Source organism: Xyrauchen texanus, chromosome 26 (genome assembly GCF_025860055.1).
Source record: "Xyrauchen texanus isolate HMW12.3.18 chromosome 26, RBS_HiC_50CHRs, whole genome shotgun sequence".
NCBI classification, from domain to species: Eukaryota; Metazoa; Chordata; class Actinopteri; order Cypriniformes; family Catostomidae; genus Xyrauchen; species Xyrauchen texanus.
Window position 1 is genome coordinate 21734825 of NC_068301.1, and position 13859 is coordinate 21748683.

General features: G+C 45.4%; 1 protein-coding gene across 1 annotated transcript; it reads left to right on the plus strand.

The window, feature by feature from the left end:
• The first annotated feature begins 10148 nt into the window (after positions 1 to 10148).
• LOC127619501 (uncharacterized) lies at positions 10149 to 12532 on the plus strand. Its single transcript, XM_052092339.1, has 4 exons — positions 10149 to 10931; positions 11296 to 11365; positions 11516 to 11690; positions 12373 to 12532. The coding sequence occupies exons 1-4, from the start codon at positions 10215 to 10217 to the stop codon at positions 12530 to 12532; spliced, it is 1122 nt and encodes a 373-aa protein (XP_051948299.1). The 5' UTR covers positions 10149 to 10214.
• The last annotated feature ends 1327 nt before the right edge of the window (positions 12533 to 13859 follow it).

The following is a 13859-nucleotide window of genomic DNA, read 5'->3' on the forward strand; positions in this document are numbered from 1 at the left end:
AACAATTTAAATATCCATTCAACAGATTGAGGATTCAGCATTTAGTTAGCTTATTCAAGGTAAGTTGACCACACACACACACACACACTGTACAATACTGATTAATTTTACAAAACTGTACAGATTTAGATAGGTAGATAAACAGACACAGTCTCTATATTTTTTCTTTCCCCTTAGGTGACACTTCATGAGATGGGTGTGTAAATTGTTTTTGCTTTGAATCAAGGCTTGAACTGTAAAAGCACTTTAGGCTCAAACATTGGAATATTGGCCGCAGTCAATCGATCCCTTGTCTTCATGATGATTGTCTTTGCTCATTTAAAACATTTAATTTCCTTCGGAGCCATTTGTCCCGACACCACGCAGAATCTGTTGCATCTAGGGAAGTCCTTTCATTTAGTTGTCTACTATGCAGTACAACTTCCTTTTCTTCAGAGAGGCAATATTTTGAGCACATTAGCAGCCATCTGAGGAGGTATGAGGTAGTGATTTGTGTATTCAAAACTTCACCTTCAGGACAAACATTTATTCAAGGCACAGGAAACACAGTCAACACTCCCTTGAAGATTTTAAAACTGAAGTCTTGAAAATATATCCAATTTCATTATAATCCGATGGTCTCTGAGGATGACACCGAACCTTTGGTAGAAGCACCAGAGGATTTGTCTGAAGTTATAAAGGAGAAGGTTGGCCACCTTTTTCTAAAGTTGGAGAGTACTTTCAATGTGCCAAACAAGTGCATTGATCAAATTGTAGATGAGCTTCAGTTCATATCCTGCTCTGCATCTGGTCCAGTTTTGAAAGATGTTGTTGAGTCCACATTAAAGAGTCATAACTGTGATGTATATTCAGCAGTTACCTGTATCTCAGATTTGGTAAATAATCTGTGTGAATCACAGCCTATAAGTTCAGTTTTGGAAAGATGGGCCTTTTACCACATCATATAAGAGAACAGAATTTATAAAGACCAATAGAGTACATCTTGGATAAGAAAGACAGCAGAACATTCCAGTATGTTCCGATATTGCAGTCTTTGTTGCAAGTCATGAGGAATATTCAAGATGGTGTATACAGTACATTACTGTAAATAGCAAAGGATTGTGGGAAAATATATGGTCACTATTGTAATTTTACAGTAATTCTTCTGTACTGTAAATCTATTTACAGTATTGAACCTGCCTGCAAAAAACTGACCAATTACAAGGGAGATTTCTTTTCAAAAAAAATTTTTTGTCCTACTATTTGTTTAAAGTGGCGGATAAAGGACAACTGAGAATGACATTTTACAATGGTGATTCAACGAAAAGGTTAGTATATTGTTTGTATTATTATATTGTATATATTTTATTATATAAAACGGAGACATTTTCAAATGTATTGACTTGTAATATTAACAGCATACTAACGTGCGTCACTGGAGCAAAGAGACTTACGCTGAGTATTATAACAGTCACTTTTGTTTTTTGGCGCCACTTTTTCTAGCTGTTGGCTGGGAGTTGTCGGTGATTGCAGTCATAACGGCGATATCATCAACTGGTGAATACGTTAATATCAAATAAATTAGCTGAAGAAAACCTTAGTTAAACAGAGAAACACAACTTTTGTGTGTTTCTCTGCTGCTTTAACATTAGCTAATCTGGAGGAGTGTTTAATTTAACGTTAATAGCAAGCTAATGTGAAATACTAAAGAGTGTGACAAATTTGGCTCTGTTCTATTTGAGGATGCAATCCAAAATGATACTACCAGCCACCACTATCCAAAGATTAATAGAAGAATTCCAGGTGGTGCATGACAGCAACATGGAACATATTTTTTCAAAACTGAGAGATGATTTAACAAAGCTTAATGTGTCAGTAATTGATATTGATAACATCATAGCTGGTCTAAACAAGAGCAATCTTTTGAGGTTGTATAATGAATGAGTATTTAGGTCTGATGAAGCACGGAAGACATATTTCAAGAGAAACTTTAACTATGTGGCACCTAAACAAGTGTATCTTGGTACAAATGCCAAAGGAAAAGACTGCTTTTTGCAGTATGTTCCAGTGAGGGAGACCCTCAAAGCACTTTTGAGTCACGAGTCAGTCAAAGCACAGTACGCTGAAGTAAAGGCACACAGATCAGATGATCCACATTTACTGGAGGATGTAAGGGATGGCAGGAATTTTAAAGACAAGGATATTTTTCAGCAGTGTATGTCCTCAGTATCCATTATATTGTACCAGGATTCCTTTGAAGTGGTAAATCCTCTTGGCTCAGGGAGAAAAAAGCATAAGCAACTTGCTGTTTACATGTCCCTGTCAGAAATCTCTCCACATAATAGGTCCTCTATAGACACAATACAGCTTGTTATGCTTTGTAAGGAGGACGATTTGCAGTTTTTTGGGCAAGACAAAGTGTTTGGTCCTCTTGTAAGAGATTTGAGAGATCTTGAAGAGGCAGGGGTTGAGCTGGACAGTGGTCAAATATTAAAAGGAGCAGTGCTTGCAATAGCTGGAGATAACCTTGGGTCCCATATGATTGGTGGGTTCACAGAGAACTTCAGTAAAAGTAAATATTTCTGTCGCTACTGTGTTATACACAGAGACACTTTTCAAAATGCTCCAACAGAATTAGGCCTCCGATGCACAAAGCAAATTTACCAGAATTCTGTTAATGAGCTTTCCAGAAACCGTTTGGTTACGTATGTAACCTCCGTTCCCCGAGGGAGGGAATGACACGTTGTGTCGGAGAAGCGACACTAGGGGTCTCTCTTGAGCGCCGATATTCACCTCTGATCTATGAAAAAAGGCCAATGAGAGTTGGCAGCCAGTATTTGCATGTCCCGCCCCCCGACATACGGGTATTTAAGCGGCGCAAATACGGGAGTTCATTCAGGATTTTTCTGAGGAGCCGGAAATGGTCCGGCCACAACAGTGGCTTGGTTCAGTGACATGGCGGAGGAAAGACACAGCGTGTCGTTCCTCCCTCGGGAGCGGAGGTTACATACGTAACCAAGCGTTCCCCTTCTGTCGCTCTCTCCACGTTGTGTCGGAGAAGCGACACTAGGGGACCCATTCCAATCTTGCCATGTGCTGAACCGTGTACGTGAACTGCCGATACAGAGGCGGGCAGGGATTCATCCAGTGTAACTGCCTAAGGGAGACACGGGGGTCCGCTCGTAAGGGGACAGAACCGTGGAAATACACACAGGGGGCGTCCGCACAGGAGGCCTTCTACTTTACCTGTGGAGCACCTATACCAGTACAGGGTAGCCATCAGGGTACCCGCAGTGGCTTGGGTCGGTGAGTTCCTCCGCTGAACCGCGGACCCGGAGGGCTAGGGAGGAATCGACCAGGGGCCCGACTTCGGAGTGGGAGCCCTGGGAAGAAGGCGCACTACTTTACCTTGACGTCAGGAAAAGGGTGCTGGACGCAAGCGATCCACCCGGCCGGTCGGTCTCACGTGTTACCGAGTTCTCACGGGCTCGGACCTGAGAAAACATGAGGCGCTAACCGACTCAGCGGAGGTTGTAAAACCTCGCGAAGGTGTTGGGTGTTGCCCAACCCGCGGCTCTACAGATGTCTGCTAGGGAGGTGCCCTTGGCCAGTGCCCATGAGGACGCTAACACCCCTTGTTGAGTGAGCTCGGACCCGTACGGGTAGGGGCGCGGCCTGGGTGTGATAAGCCAGTGTGATGGCATCGACAACCCAGTGGGCGAGCCTCTGTTTGGAGACGGCATTCCCTTTCTGCCGTCCCCAAAGCAGACAAAGAGCTACTCAGAGCGTCTGGTGTTCTGTGTGCGGTCCAGGTAAATGTGCAGGGCGCGCACTGGACACAGCAACGAAAGGGCTGGGTCTGCCTCCTCCGGGGCAGCGCTTGCAGGTTCACTACCTGATCTCGAATGGTGTGGTAGGAACCTTGGGCACATAGCCCGGTCGCGGTCTTAGGATCACAGAGCGTATCTGCCGGACCGAACTCCAGGCAAGTGTACGCTGACAGAGAGCGCTTGCAGGTCCCCGACCCTCTTAATGGAGGCTGAGCAGCGTCTTAAGAGAGAGGGCCCTGAGTCCAACTGATTCGAGCGGCTCGAAGGGAGGTCTCTGGAGTCCTGCCAAGACTACCGAGAGATCCCAGGAGGGAACTAGGCCTGGCCGGGAGGGATTCAACCTCCGAGCCTCTCAGGAACCTGAGGATCAGGTCGGTGCTTACCCAAAGACTTGCCATCTACAGGATCGTGGTGGTGGCGATAGCGGCAACATACACCTTGAGGGTGGATGGGGACAGCCTCCTGTCCAGCCTCTCCTGTAGGAACAGAAGCACTGACCTAATCGCGCATCTCTGTGGGTCTTCGGCTCGGGAAGAACACCAATTTGCGAACAAGCGCTACTTTAGGGCGTAAAGGTGCCTGGTAGAGGGAGCTCTGGCTTGGTTGATGGTATTCACAATGGTCGCCGGTAAGCCGGCTAGCTCTTCCGCGTCCTGTCCAGGGACCAGACGTGGAGGTTCCAGAGGTCTGGGCGCGGGTGCCAGAGCGTGCCCCGTCCCTGAGAGAGGAGGTCCTTTCTCAGGGGAATTCGCCAGGGAGGAGCTGTCGCGAGGAGCCTGAGTTCCGAGAACCAAGTCCGAGTGGGCCAGTAGGGGGCCACCAACGTGACTTGCTCCTCGTCCTCCCTGACCTTGCACAGCACCGGTGCAAGAAGGCTCACTGGGGGAAATGCGTACTTGCGCAGCCCCGAGGGCCAGCTGTGTGCCAGCGCGTCTGTCCCGAGGGGAGCCTCTGTGTCTCAGAGGGGAGCCTCTGCGTACCAGAGCGGGCAGTGGGAGGTTTCCTGGGCGGCGAACAGGTCTACCTGGGCCTTGCCAAACCGTTCCCAAATCAGCTGGACCGACTGGGGGTGAAGCCTCCACTCCCCGCCGGGCAGGCGATGTCATGATAGCGCGTCCGCTACGACGTTGAGCTTGCCGGGGATGTGAGTGGCATGCAGCGACTTGAGTCGCTGCTGGCTCCATAGGAGGAGACGGCGGGCGAGTTGTGACATGTGGCGGGAGCGTACGCCGCCTTGGCGATTTATGTACGCCACCACCGTTGTGCTGTCCGATCTCACGAGGACATGTTTGTCCTGAACTAATGGGAGGAACTTCCTGAGAGCAAGAAGGATGGTCAGCAACTCCAGGCAATTGATGTGCCAACGCAGCGGGGTGAAGATGCGAGGGGACAGAGACAGGCCGAAGGGGAGGACTTTGTACTGAAATGCCTGGCCGTCGAATGCGAACCGTAGGAAGGGTCGGTGTCGTGGCAGAATTGAGACGTGGAAGTACGCGTCCTTCAGGTCCACCGCTGCGAACCAATCTAGATGCTGAACGCCAGCCAGAATATTTCTCTGCGTAAGCATTTTGAGCGGGAGTTTTAACAAGGCCCAATTGAAAACTTCGCAAGTCCAGGATTGGTCAGTAAGCCGCCGCCTTTCTTGGGTACAATGAAGTAAGGGCTGTAGAACCCCTTCCTCATTTCGGTTGGAGGGACGGGCTCTACACGCCCTTGGCTAAGAGGGTCGCGATTTCGTGTGCAGGGAACTGGCGTGCTCGCCGTGTACTCGCGGAAATCGGACGCCCCTGAAGGAGGCGGAGCCGGGCAAACTGAATTGCATAACCGAGTCGAATGGTCCGGTGCAGCCAGCGTGATGCGTTGGGAAGCGAAAGCCATGCTTCCCAGCTCTGCGCTAGGGGCACCAAAGGGACGAGTATTTTGGACGTACCCGGCGGGGCCTCGCAGCGGGGCGGAACAGGCAATGCAGCGTCGGGCGGCTTCGTTGCGGCCTGAGGCTGAGGTGCTGAGAATAGACTCAAAGCACTTACCTTGCTCTGCGCGCCCGGCAGGGGGCGAGTTCTTGACTGAGGAGGAGGTCTGATGTTGGCGTCCTCTGGACTCGTCTGAACCGGCCGGCCGGGGGACAGTCGTGGGCAGGCGGAAGGCGGGATCGCCGCGTCCGGTGTACCGGGACTGTTGTGATCTGAAAGCACATTGCCGTGAAAATGGCATTTGCGGGCCAGGTGACCCAGAGGCAAAGGAAATAGCTCTTTTATTGAGAATGTGGGTACCACAGCCCCCGTCAAAAAAAACAAAGGATTCTCCTCCCGGCCCTCCACCGGGGGACGGAGTGGTCTTACCACCTCCGGAGCTAACGTCTTCGGCTCTGGGTCGGCTGTCTCAGGAACGCTTGGGAGCCTTCCGGGTCCTGGAGGGGGTTCGTGAGACAGGGGGCGTGCGCCGCCTGCGGAGTGCTCGACGCTGGGGCTGAGAGCTGGGCCCGGGTTGAGGCAGAGCAGGAGCTGGTTTCCTCGCAGGGTGGCCATCGTCTGTCCGAGTGCCTGCGCTGTGGCCTTCGTCGCTCTCAGGGCGAGGTCGGTCGCTGAGCGCAGTTCCTGCAGCACATCAGGATCAGGTCCACCCCCGTGCATGTTTCTGAGAGCTTTGGCCTGGTGGACTTGCAGGAGGGCCATCGCATGCAGAGGCGGAGGCAGCGCGTCCAGCCGTAGTGTAGGCCTTGGCGTTAAGCGAGGATGTTGTCCTACAGGGCTTGGACGGGAGTACGGGGCGACCCCGCCAGGAGGTAGGGCTACCGGGGCATAGATGGTGCGCAACTGCCCTATCAACCTGGGGAATCGCGAGGCCGCGAACGGCGCGCTGCCCCCAGGAACCAATCATCCAACCGAGAAGGCTGTGGGGAGGATGGAGGGTTCCAGTCCAACCCCACGCTCAAGGCGGCCCGGGCAAGCATGTCCGGACATCTGGCGTCGGCCTCAGCCTGGGCCTGCTGGCCCGTAGGCGGCAGTCCAGGGAGTCCTCGGCATCAGACACCGCACTCTCCGATGCAGCGGTGAGCTCATCTGCTCGAACTTCGGGAGGATAGACAGCCGGGCGTGAGGCGAGCCGCTATCGCTGCGGCGTGGGCCGGAGACCAGCGGCGTGTCGGGAGCGGGAGGTTCGGCGGGGGCTACCGGCGAAACTGCACACGCTGCCGCCCCAAATGCGCCCCAGCGCCAACCGCACCGTCCTTAATCCCGTGGGAAGAAGGAGCAATGCGAGGTGCAGCTGGGGTGGCTTGCTTTCTGTTGAAAGTGAGCGCGACCGTAACGTGGTCATGGTCATGTTCTCGCAGTGAGAACATGAACCATCCCAAGCGGCGCTCGGTGTGATCGCGGCCCAAACACACGAGACAGCGCCTGTGGCCGTCTGAAGCAGAGAGAACTCTACCGCATCCAGGAGCGACACAGGGGCGGAAAGGCATCTTGAAAAGACGGCGTCCTTAAAAGGACGTTCAACGCCGCTGTGTTTGCTCTTTTAGAGAAAATTACTCTTTTAGTAAAAACTCTTTTAATACACAGTGTGTGTGTATGCGTGTCTGCGCTGTCGAGCGCTCAGGGGCAACAATGCACGCCGTGCACTGAGAAGGAGAAAGCCGCTGTTGTGCGCCGTCAAGATCCAACAGCATGCAGATCGTCAGAGGAAAACAGGAGCGTTTAAGTGGCGTGTAACTTCGCAGCAAACTGCAGACAGACCATCGGCTCCGAAGAAATTTTCCTGAATGAACTCCCGTATTTGCGCCGCTTATATACCCGTATGTCCGGGGGCGGGACATGCAAATACTGGCTGCCAACTCTCATTGGCCTTTTTTCATAGATCAGAGGTGAATATCGGCGCTCAAGAGAGACCCCTAGTGTCGCTTCTTCGACACAACGTGGAGAGAGCGACAGAAGGGGAACCTCAGTTAGCTGTTGTTCATGGCATAAAATTTGACTCTGTGTTTAATAACTTGAAGCACTTCCATGTATGTGACCCAGGACTCCCGCCATGTTTGGGACATGACCTTTTTGAAGGTGTTGTTTCAACAGATCTTTCTCTCTACATCAAGCATCTTGTCACTGTGGGAAAGCATTTCACTTATAGCCAACTGAACAGGAACATATCTAATTTTAAGTATGCTGGGACTGATGTCAACAATAAACCATGTGAAATGCGAGCGGACTGTCAAAAGTTGGGGGGTAATGCAGCTCAGAACTGGTGTTTGCTCCGCTTACTCCCACTGCTATTAGGTGATCGCATTAAAAATCCACTGGAGGATGAGGTTTGGCAGTTGTGCCTACAGATACGAGAGACAGTTAATTTGGTGACAGCCCCCAAAATACATGCTAACCAGGTAGCATATTTGAGAGTTCTCATTGAGGAGTACATTGAGTCTAGAGCTTCACTGTTTCCAGCTACACCACTAAAACCAAAGCACCATTTCTTACTGCATTATCCAGAACTGATACTTCATTTTGGTCCACTAATTCGTCTGTGGACTCTGCGTTTTGAAAGCAAGCACACATTTTTCAAGCAGTGTGCAAGGAAGCTGCATAACTTCAAAAACCTGAACAGTACTCTGGCAGAGAGACACCAGCTTCTGCAAGCATATCTTCAGGCTGGCTGTCTCTTCACAGCCTTCAAATGCAGCAAGCCAATGAATTTGATAGCCACTTATACAGCCTTGGCATCCAGGAAGCTGTTAGGTTGAGAGGTATTCATGAGTGCACGTTAGTGACACCAGCTGTTACTTACAAGGGCACCAAATACAAGAAATCTATGGTTGTAGTTGTGGAGGACAGTGACATGGGATACATCTTTGGAAAAATTGCATTGATATTGATAAATTCATCAGATGTTCATTTCGTCATTGAAAAACACCAATCAGTGCCCTTAGTTGACCTTGGTGTACACTGTCTCCTTGACTCCGGTATTTCTTATGATTGTGTCAGTGTCGAGGACCTGGTTGACTACTACCCACTGTCTCTGTACAAAAGATGTGATGTTAATCTTGTACCTTTGCATCATTCTGTCTGTCTAAGGTAAATTAAAAGATATGGACTCAGTGAAGGAGGTAATCTGGAAGGCGCTACCCATGCTTCAGGAAATGGATCATAACAATCTCATAGCACATTTGACTGGTACTAGTGTGCTGACGGACAGCGATCTCCAGTTTGTTACCTTAGAAGACATAAAAGATATTATTCCACTTATTGCTGGCCGAAGACTCATACACTATCTCAAGAACAGAGGTAAGAAATAATAGTGGTGTTCAAACACTTGTTAATGCATTTATATTGGAAACTGAACAGTGGTGTAATATTTTTTTTTTTTAAGATAAAAATAATCCAAAACCCTTTTTTTGTTAACTGGAAAAGACTGATAGCCAATTTTTTTTTACCTGAACGGTCAGAATCATTAATGTTACCGATAGTTACTCATACATTCTCTCAGCATGTTTCATTTTTTCTCTCTGTTATAGTAAATTTAGCATATGGAGTGTTGACTTTAATGCTGTTTCTTGTGGAAGTTGTAAGGTTTGATCTGAAACCTTGGTGTGAAAAAACAGGTCCGCTCCTGGTGGTTCTGTTTGTCTATATAGTGTATATTTGTATATAGATTGTTTGCGACCTTGATACATACAGTACCTTACATTTTAATATTCAGTTTGAAAAGGTAATTTTAGGAGTTTGAGGACTGGAGCAAATCTGATAAGACTGTATCAGAAATAAAAGTTTGGAAAAAAGGTGAACATTAGTGCTGAGATGGACTGCAAAGTTGGGGATAATTCACTGTGTTATCTCATACAAGTTGCCTAGTCACATGATCCATTGATAATAGAAATATATTGAGCAAGGTAGCTTTAAGCACACTTCATAAACCTGTATAATGTGTAGCAAGGCATTCACATATTCCTGTGGACAGTATAGTGCCAAATTTTGTGAAGATATGTAGTGGAAATTGGATAGTTTTTCAGTTTTGGGTTTCTAATGATTACATATAGTGGCTGCCTAAAATGTGCCAAAACAATTCATGCAATAATACAGTAAAGATTTTTTAATTCCTTACACAGGCCATGAAGACCTTACATCTTGCCTGCCAGACAACTCTCCAGCAGGCTCTTCATCTTCAGGCCTACCAAGCCATGTACCTATTCAATTCTCTGACTGGGTCTCATCATATGAAGTCCCGTGGGAGAAAATGCCACCAAATTTGCGACAATGCATCGCACAAGGCCAGAGACCCAGGAAGCAGGAACATTTAGCTATGGTGAGAACTATTGTAGACTCAATTAGAGAAATATGCTTGAACCCTACTAGAAGCCAGTGTTCCGAAATCGCAAGAAGAATAACTGAAAAGTACCCAAAAACTTTTGCGGATTTAACAATGGAAGGAGAGCTGATTGGCTGTGGCTATGGATCCTTGTTAAATCAGATAAAAACAAGGGTTGAACATGTCAGTCGTGACAACACACTGGTGAGAGTTAGAAAAACAAAACGTCATATTGGTGACTGCGAGTCTACACCCAACAGCGAGTCTACACCCAACAGCGAGTCTACACCCAACAGCGAGACCACCGCATCCAAATGTTCAAAAACAGATAGCTATGGCTGCATTAATTGGCACCCACTTAGCCTACCGGAAAATGAGATTCCAGAATCAGTTGAGGAAAAAAGAAAGGAAATGGTTATGTTATTTTCTCAAGAGGGACCCCGAGCCGCAGAGCGTGGCCAGGTGGAAGAATTGATGAAAATCACATATGCTTCTCATCGCTATGCCATCAATATCAACCCCCCACCAAGCATCGATGAACTCAAAGAACAGTGGCCATTTCTGTTCATGAAGAGATTTTTGTGTGCTCACTTCAACACTCTGACTGGGATTGATGTTAACACCAGACTCATAGAATCTCTTAGCATAAAGGGAAAGAAGGTGTTAAATTTTTTTGAAAGTCAAATTCCAAGGTGGAAAAAGGATGTCAGGACAGTCCTAAAAGACATAGACAGTGCTGGTAGAGGAGACATCGACTATGGTGTTGCATCTATGATTACCACAATGGCATTCTTCAAAGAGAGGGAGGAGTCAATCTTTCTTCTGGCTGATGTAAGAATTAATGTTAATTTGAACAGCTGTTTCTAGAGAATATTGATTGTAATTAGGGTCATAGTTTGACATTTCAAACACTATTCCTGTTTTTGTATACATGTGTCATGCATTTGAGGGTCCATTTTATTTTCATCTTTCAAAAATGAAACTTCACAGGTAATAAGCCTGTAGAATTTAACTGTAAATAGCAAGAGAGGCAGACATACTTGAGCGAAGTTGTATCACATGATATAACACATAGTGACATATAAGCAAACCTTTATAGAAGAGCCTATTAGAAAGTATTGTGAAGAAAGACACAAGTATATTCTCTATATATTTAATGAATTTCTTCCTACTTTTTGTTAATTGCTGCACTTAGGTAACTGCAACTCCAGCTGATGTAGAGCGAAGCTTCTCTGTTCCCAGCACCCCAAGGCTGATTGCACTTGGTAAGGCTATGAAAATTGTTTGATTCATTGACACTATGGCTGAGATTATGATCAGATGGTGGGTCTGTACAACACCAGCTTTAAGCTCTTACACATAGGATGAACATAGCCTGAAACACTAAAAAGCTTCTGTGATGGTGTTTGTTACAGGAGATTCTGTTCTCCTAGCAAAAAAATGGATGCTAACTATGGAGGGCAGAGTCATCATCCAGCCGCAGGAGCTAACAGATTTTTCTTCTGCATTAGCTGTCCTGTTTGGCTGCTACTATGTCTTCAATGTGCAGTACCAGGAAGAGGCGGCCAGTACACTGGAGTTTATTCAGAGGTTTGTACATCATTAAATAATTCAAAAGTAGTATAACACCAATTGTTAAATGACAGTGTGACTACAAATTGTGCAGAATTTATATTCCTAATTAGGGTTAGGGTCAATCCACTTTTTTATATTCATTTTATTGATAAAATATAATATAAATTCCTGTTTAAGCACATTGAGAATAATGAAAAAACCTTCAGTCAAATTCCTTTGATGTGAAGTGTATTGGTTGGAAAATGGACAGTGATTTTGTTGTAATGCCAACCTGTCTAGGTTGAAAAAGGGCAGCTCAGTGGTAAGCATTGTTGCCTCAAAGTAAGAACATCCTGCGTATGCATGTGCTGGCGAGCTAGGGCCTTTCTTTGAGGTCCTCCCATTGCTATACTTTTTTTCCCCACATATACAGTATGTAAGGTTAATAAGTGAGTCTCTAAATATTTTGTATATTTTTTTAAATGCAAATTTTTTTCCAAATGAGGGTTGCAGCATAAGGTAACCCAAAATATATTTTGTTGTAATGGATGGAGCTTCAGTGATTTCAATGCCATGGATTATCAACTAATTATGCACTTTACCTGTAGGTATTCAGTACATATTGCTTTTATTGACCCCAAAGTGCAAACATTACAGAGTTATGACAGTTGGAGAAACACTGGTTTGAGAAATAATGTATTTTCTCTTGTGCTTGCAGGTTCATTCTGAGAATCAACCCTGATGGCACCAAATGCCAATCAAAGTCGCACATTAGCAAAAAATCTGGAAAGAGGGTGCAAAGAAAAAGCATCACCCTGAATCTCCCAGTGGCATCTCTCATCAGAGAGATTGTTGAATTTGATTGGCAAAATTACTAAAAATGTATCAACATTTTATTATGGCTTGTTTCACTTTAAAAATGTGTAAGTTGTAGCCCTGTAACATTACAGATACCCAGGAGAGGAATTTTAAGGACTTGTTTTGTAAATGTTCAACAATGACAATAAATGTTCAATTATGTGCATGAGTAATTGTGTTTTTTTGAGGGGGTTGGAGCTGTACCATAATTAGATTTTCTTACAGGTACAAAATTATTTTACATTTGAGGAAAAAAAATTACAAATGAAATCTTAATTAAATAACATTTAAATTATAAATTAAATTTTATTTAAAGATAAAAAATTTAATTATACTGTAAATGAACTTACAGTAATATTACTGTGATTGGGAATACAGTAAATATTCTGTAACTTAAAATACAGTAAATATACTGTAAATGAACTTACAGTAATATTACTGTGATTGGGAATACAGTAAATATGCTGTAACTTAAAATACAGTAAATATGCTGTAAATTAACTTACAGTAATATTACTGTGATTGGAAATACAGTAATCATACTGTAAATAGTTTTACAGTAACAAGTTACTGTAAAGTAACAAGTTACAAGTTTTACAGTAACAAGTTACTGTAAAAATTACAGCAAACTTTTTACAGTGTAGTTATTGAAAGAAAATCTGGATGTGCATCTCAATACCAGTTTTTTCATGATGGATCAAACTTTCGGGAAAATTAGTTTTTCTCAATAGATGATGAGAGATTAAGTCGTATTCTGTACATTGATGACTTCGAAGTGTGTAATCCCTTTGGAACATCCCACAAAATACACAAAGTAACTGCTGTCTATTGGGTGCTAAGAAACAGTTCAGCACATTCAAGATCAATATTGACATCTATTTATTTAGCCATTTTTTGCAAGGCAGATGAAACAAAGCGATTTGAATTTCAGAAAATTTTAGAGCCACTGTTAACAGATCTTCAAAGCTTGGAGAAAGATGGTATCAAAGATGGTATCAAAGGCACAGTGGTGAGTGTGGTGGCTGATAATTGGGAGCTCATTCTGTGGCAGGATTTGTTTAAAGCTTCACAAGATTATATGACTGCCGGTTTTGTCTTTAAGAGCGATCAGAATTTCAGACTAAAGAAGATCTAGACATTTTCAGCAGAGAGATAAAGAGCAGCATAACTTGCATGTTCAGACAGCTTTGTCAAGTCCTACTCGCACTCCTTGCTATGGTGTGAAAAAGCTGTGTACACTTTCTGAAAAGCTACTTAATTTTGATGTAACATCTGGTTACCCTCCAGATGTTTTACATGACCTTCTTGAGGGTGTTGTTCCAGTACAACTGGCATTGTAATTGCATG

Bases quoted from the DNA above. Each gene is read 5' to 3' on its own strand.
- LOC127619501 (XM_052092339.1), top strand. From the start codon at position 10,215: ATGGAAGGAGAGCTGATTGGCTGTGGCTATGGATCCTTGTTAAATCAG. The intron at 11,366-11,515 runs GTAAGGCTATGA...TGTTTGTTACAG, and splicing joins CCCAAGGCTGATTGCACTTG to GAGATTCTGTTCTCCTAGCA. The intron at 11,691-12,372 runs GTTTGTACATCA...TTGTGCTTGCAG, and splicing joins ACACTGGAGTTTATTCAGAG to GTTCATTCTGAGAATCAACC.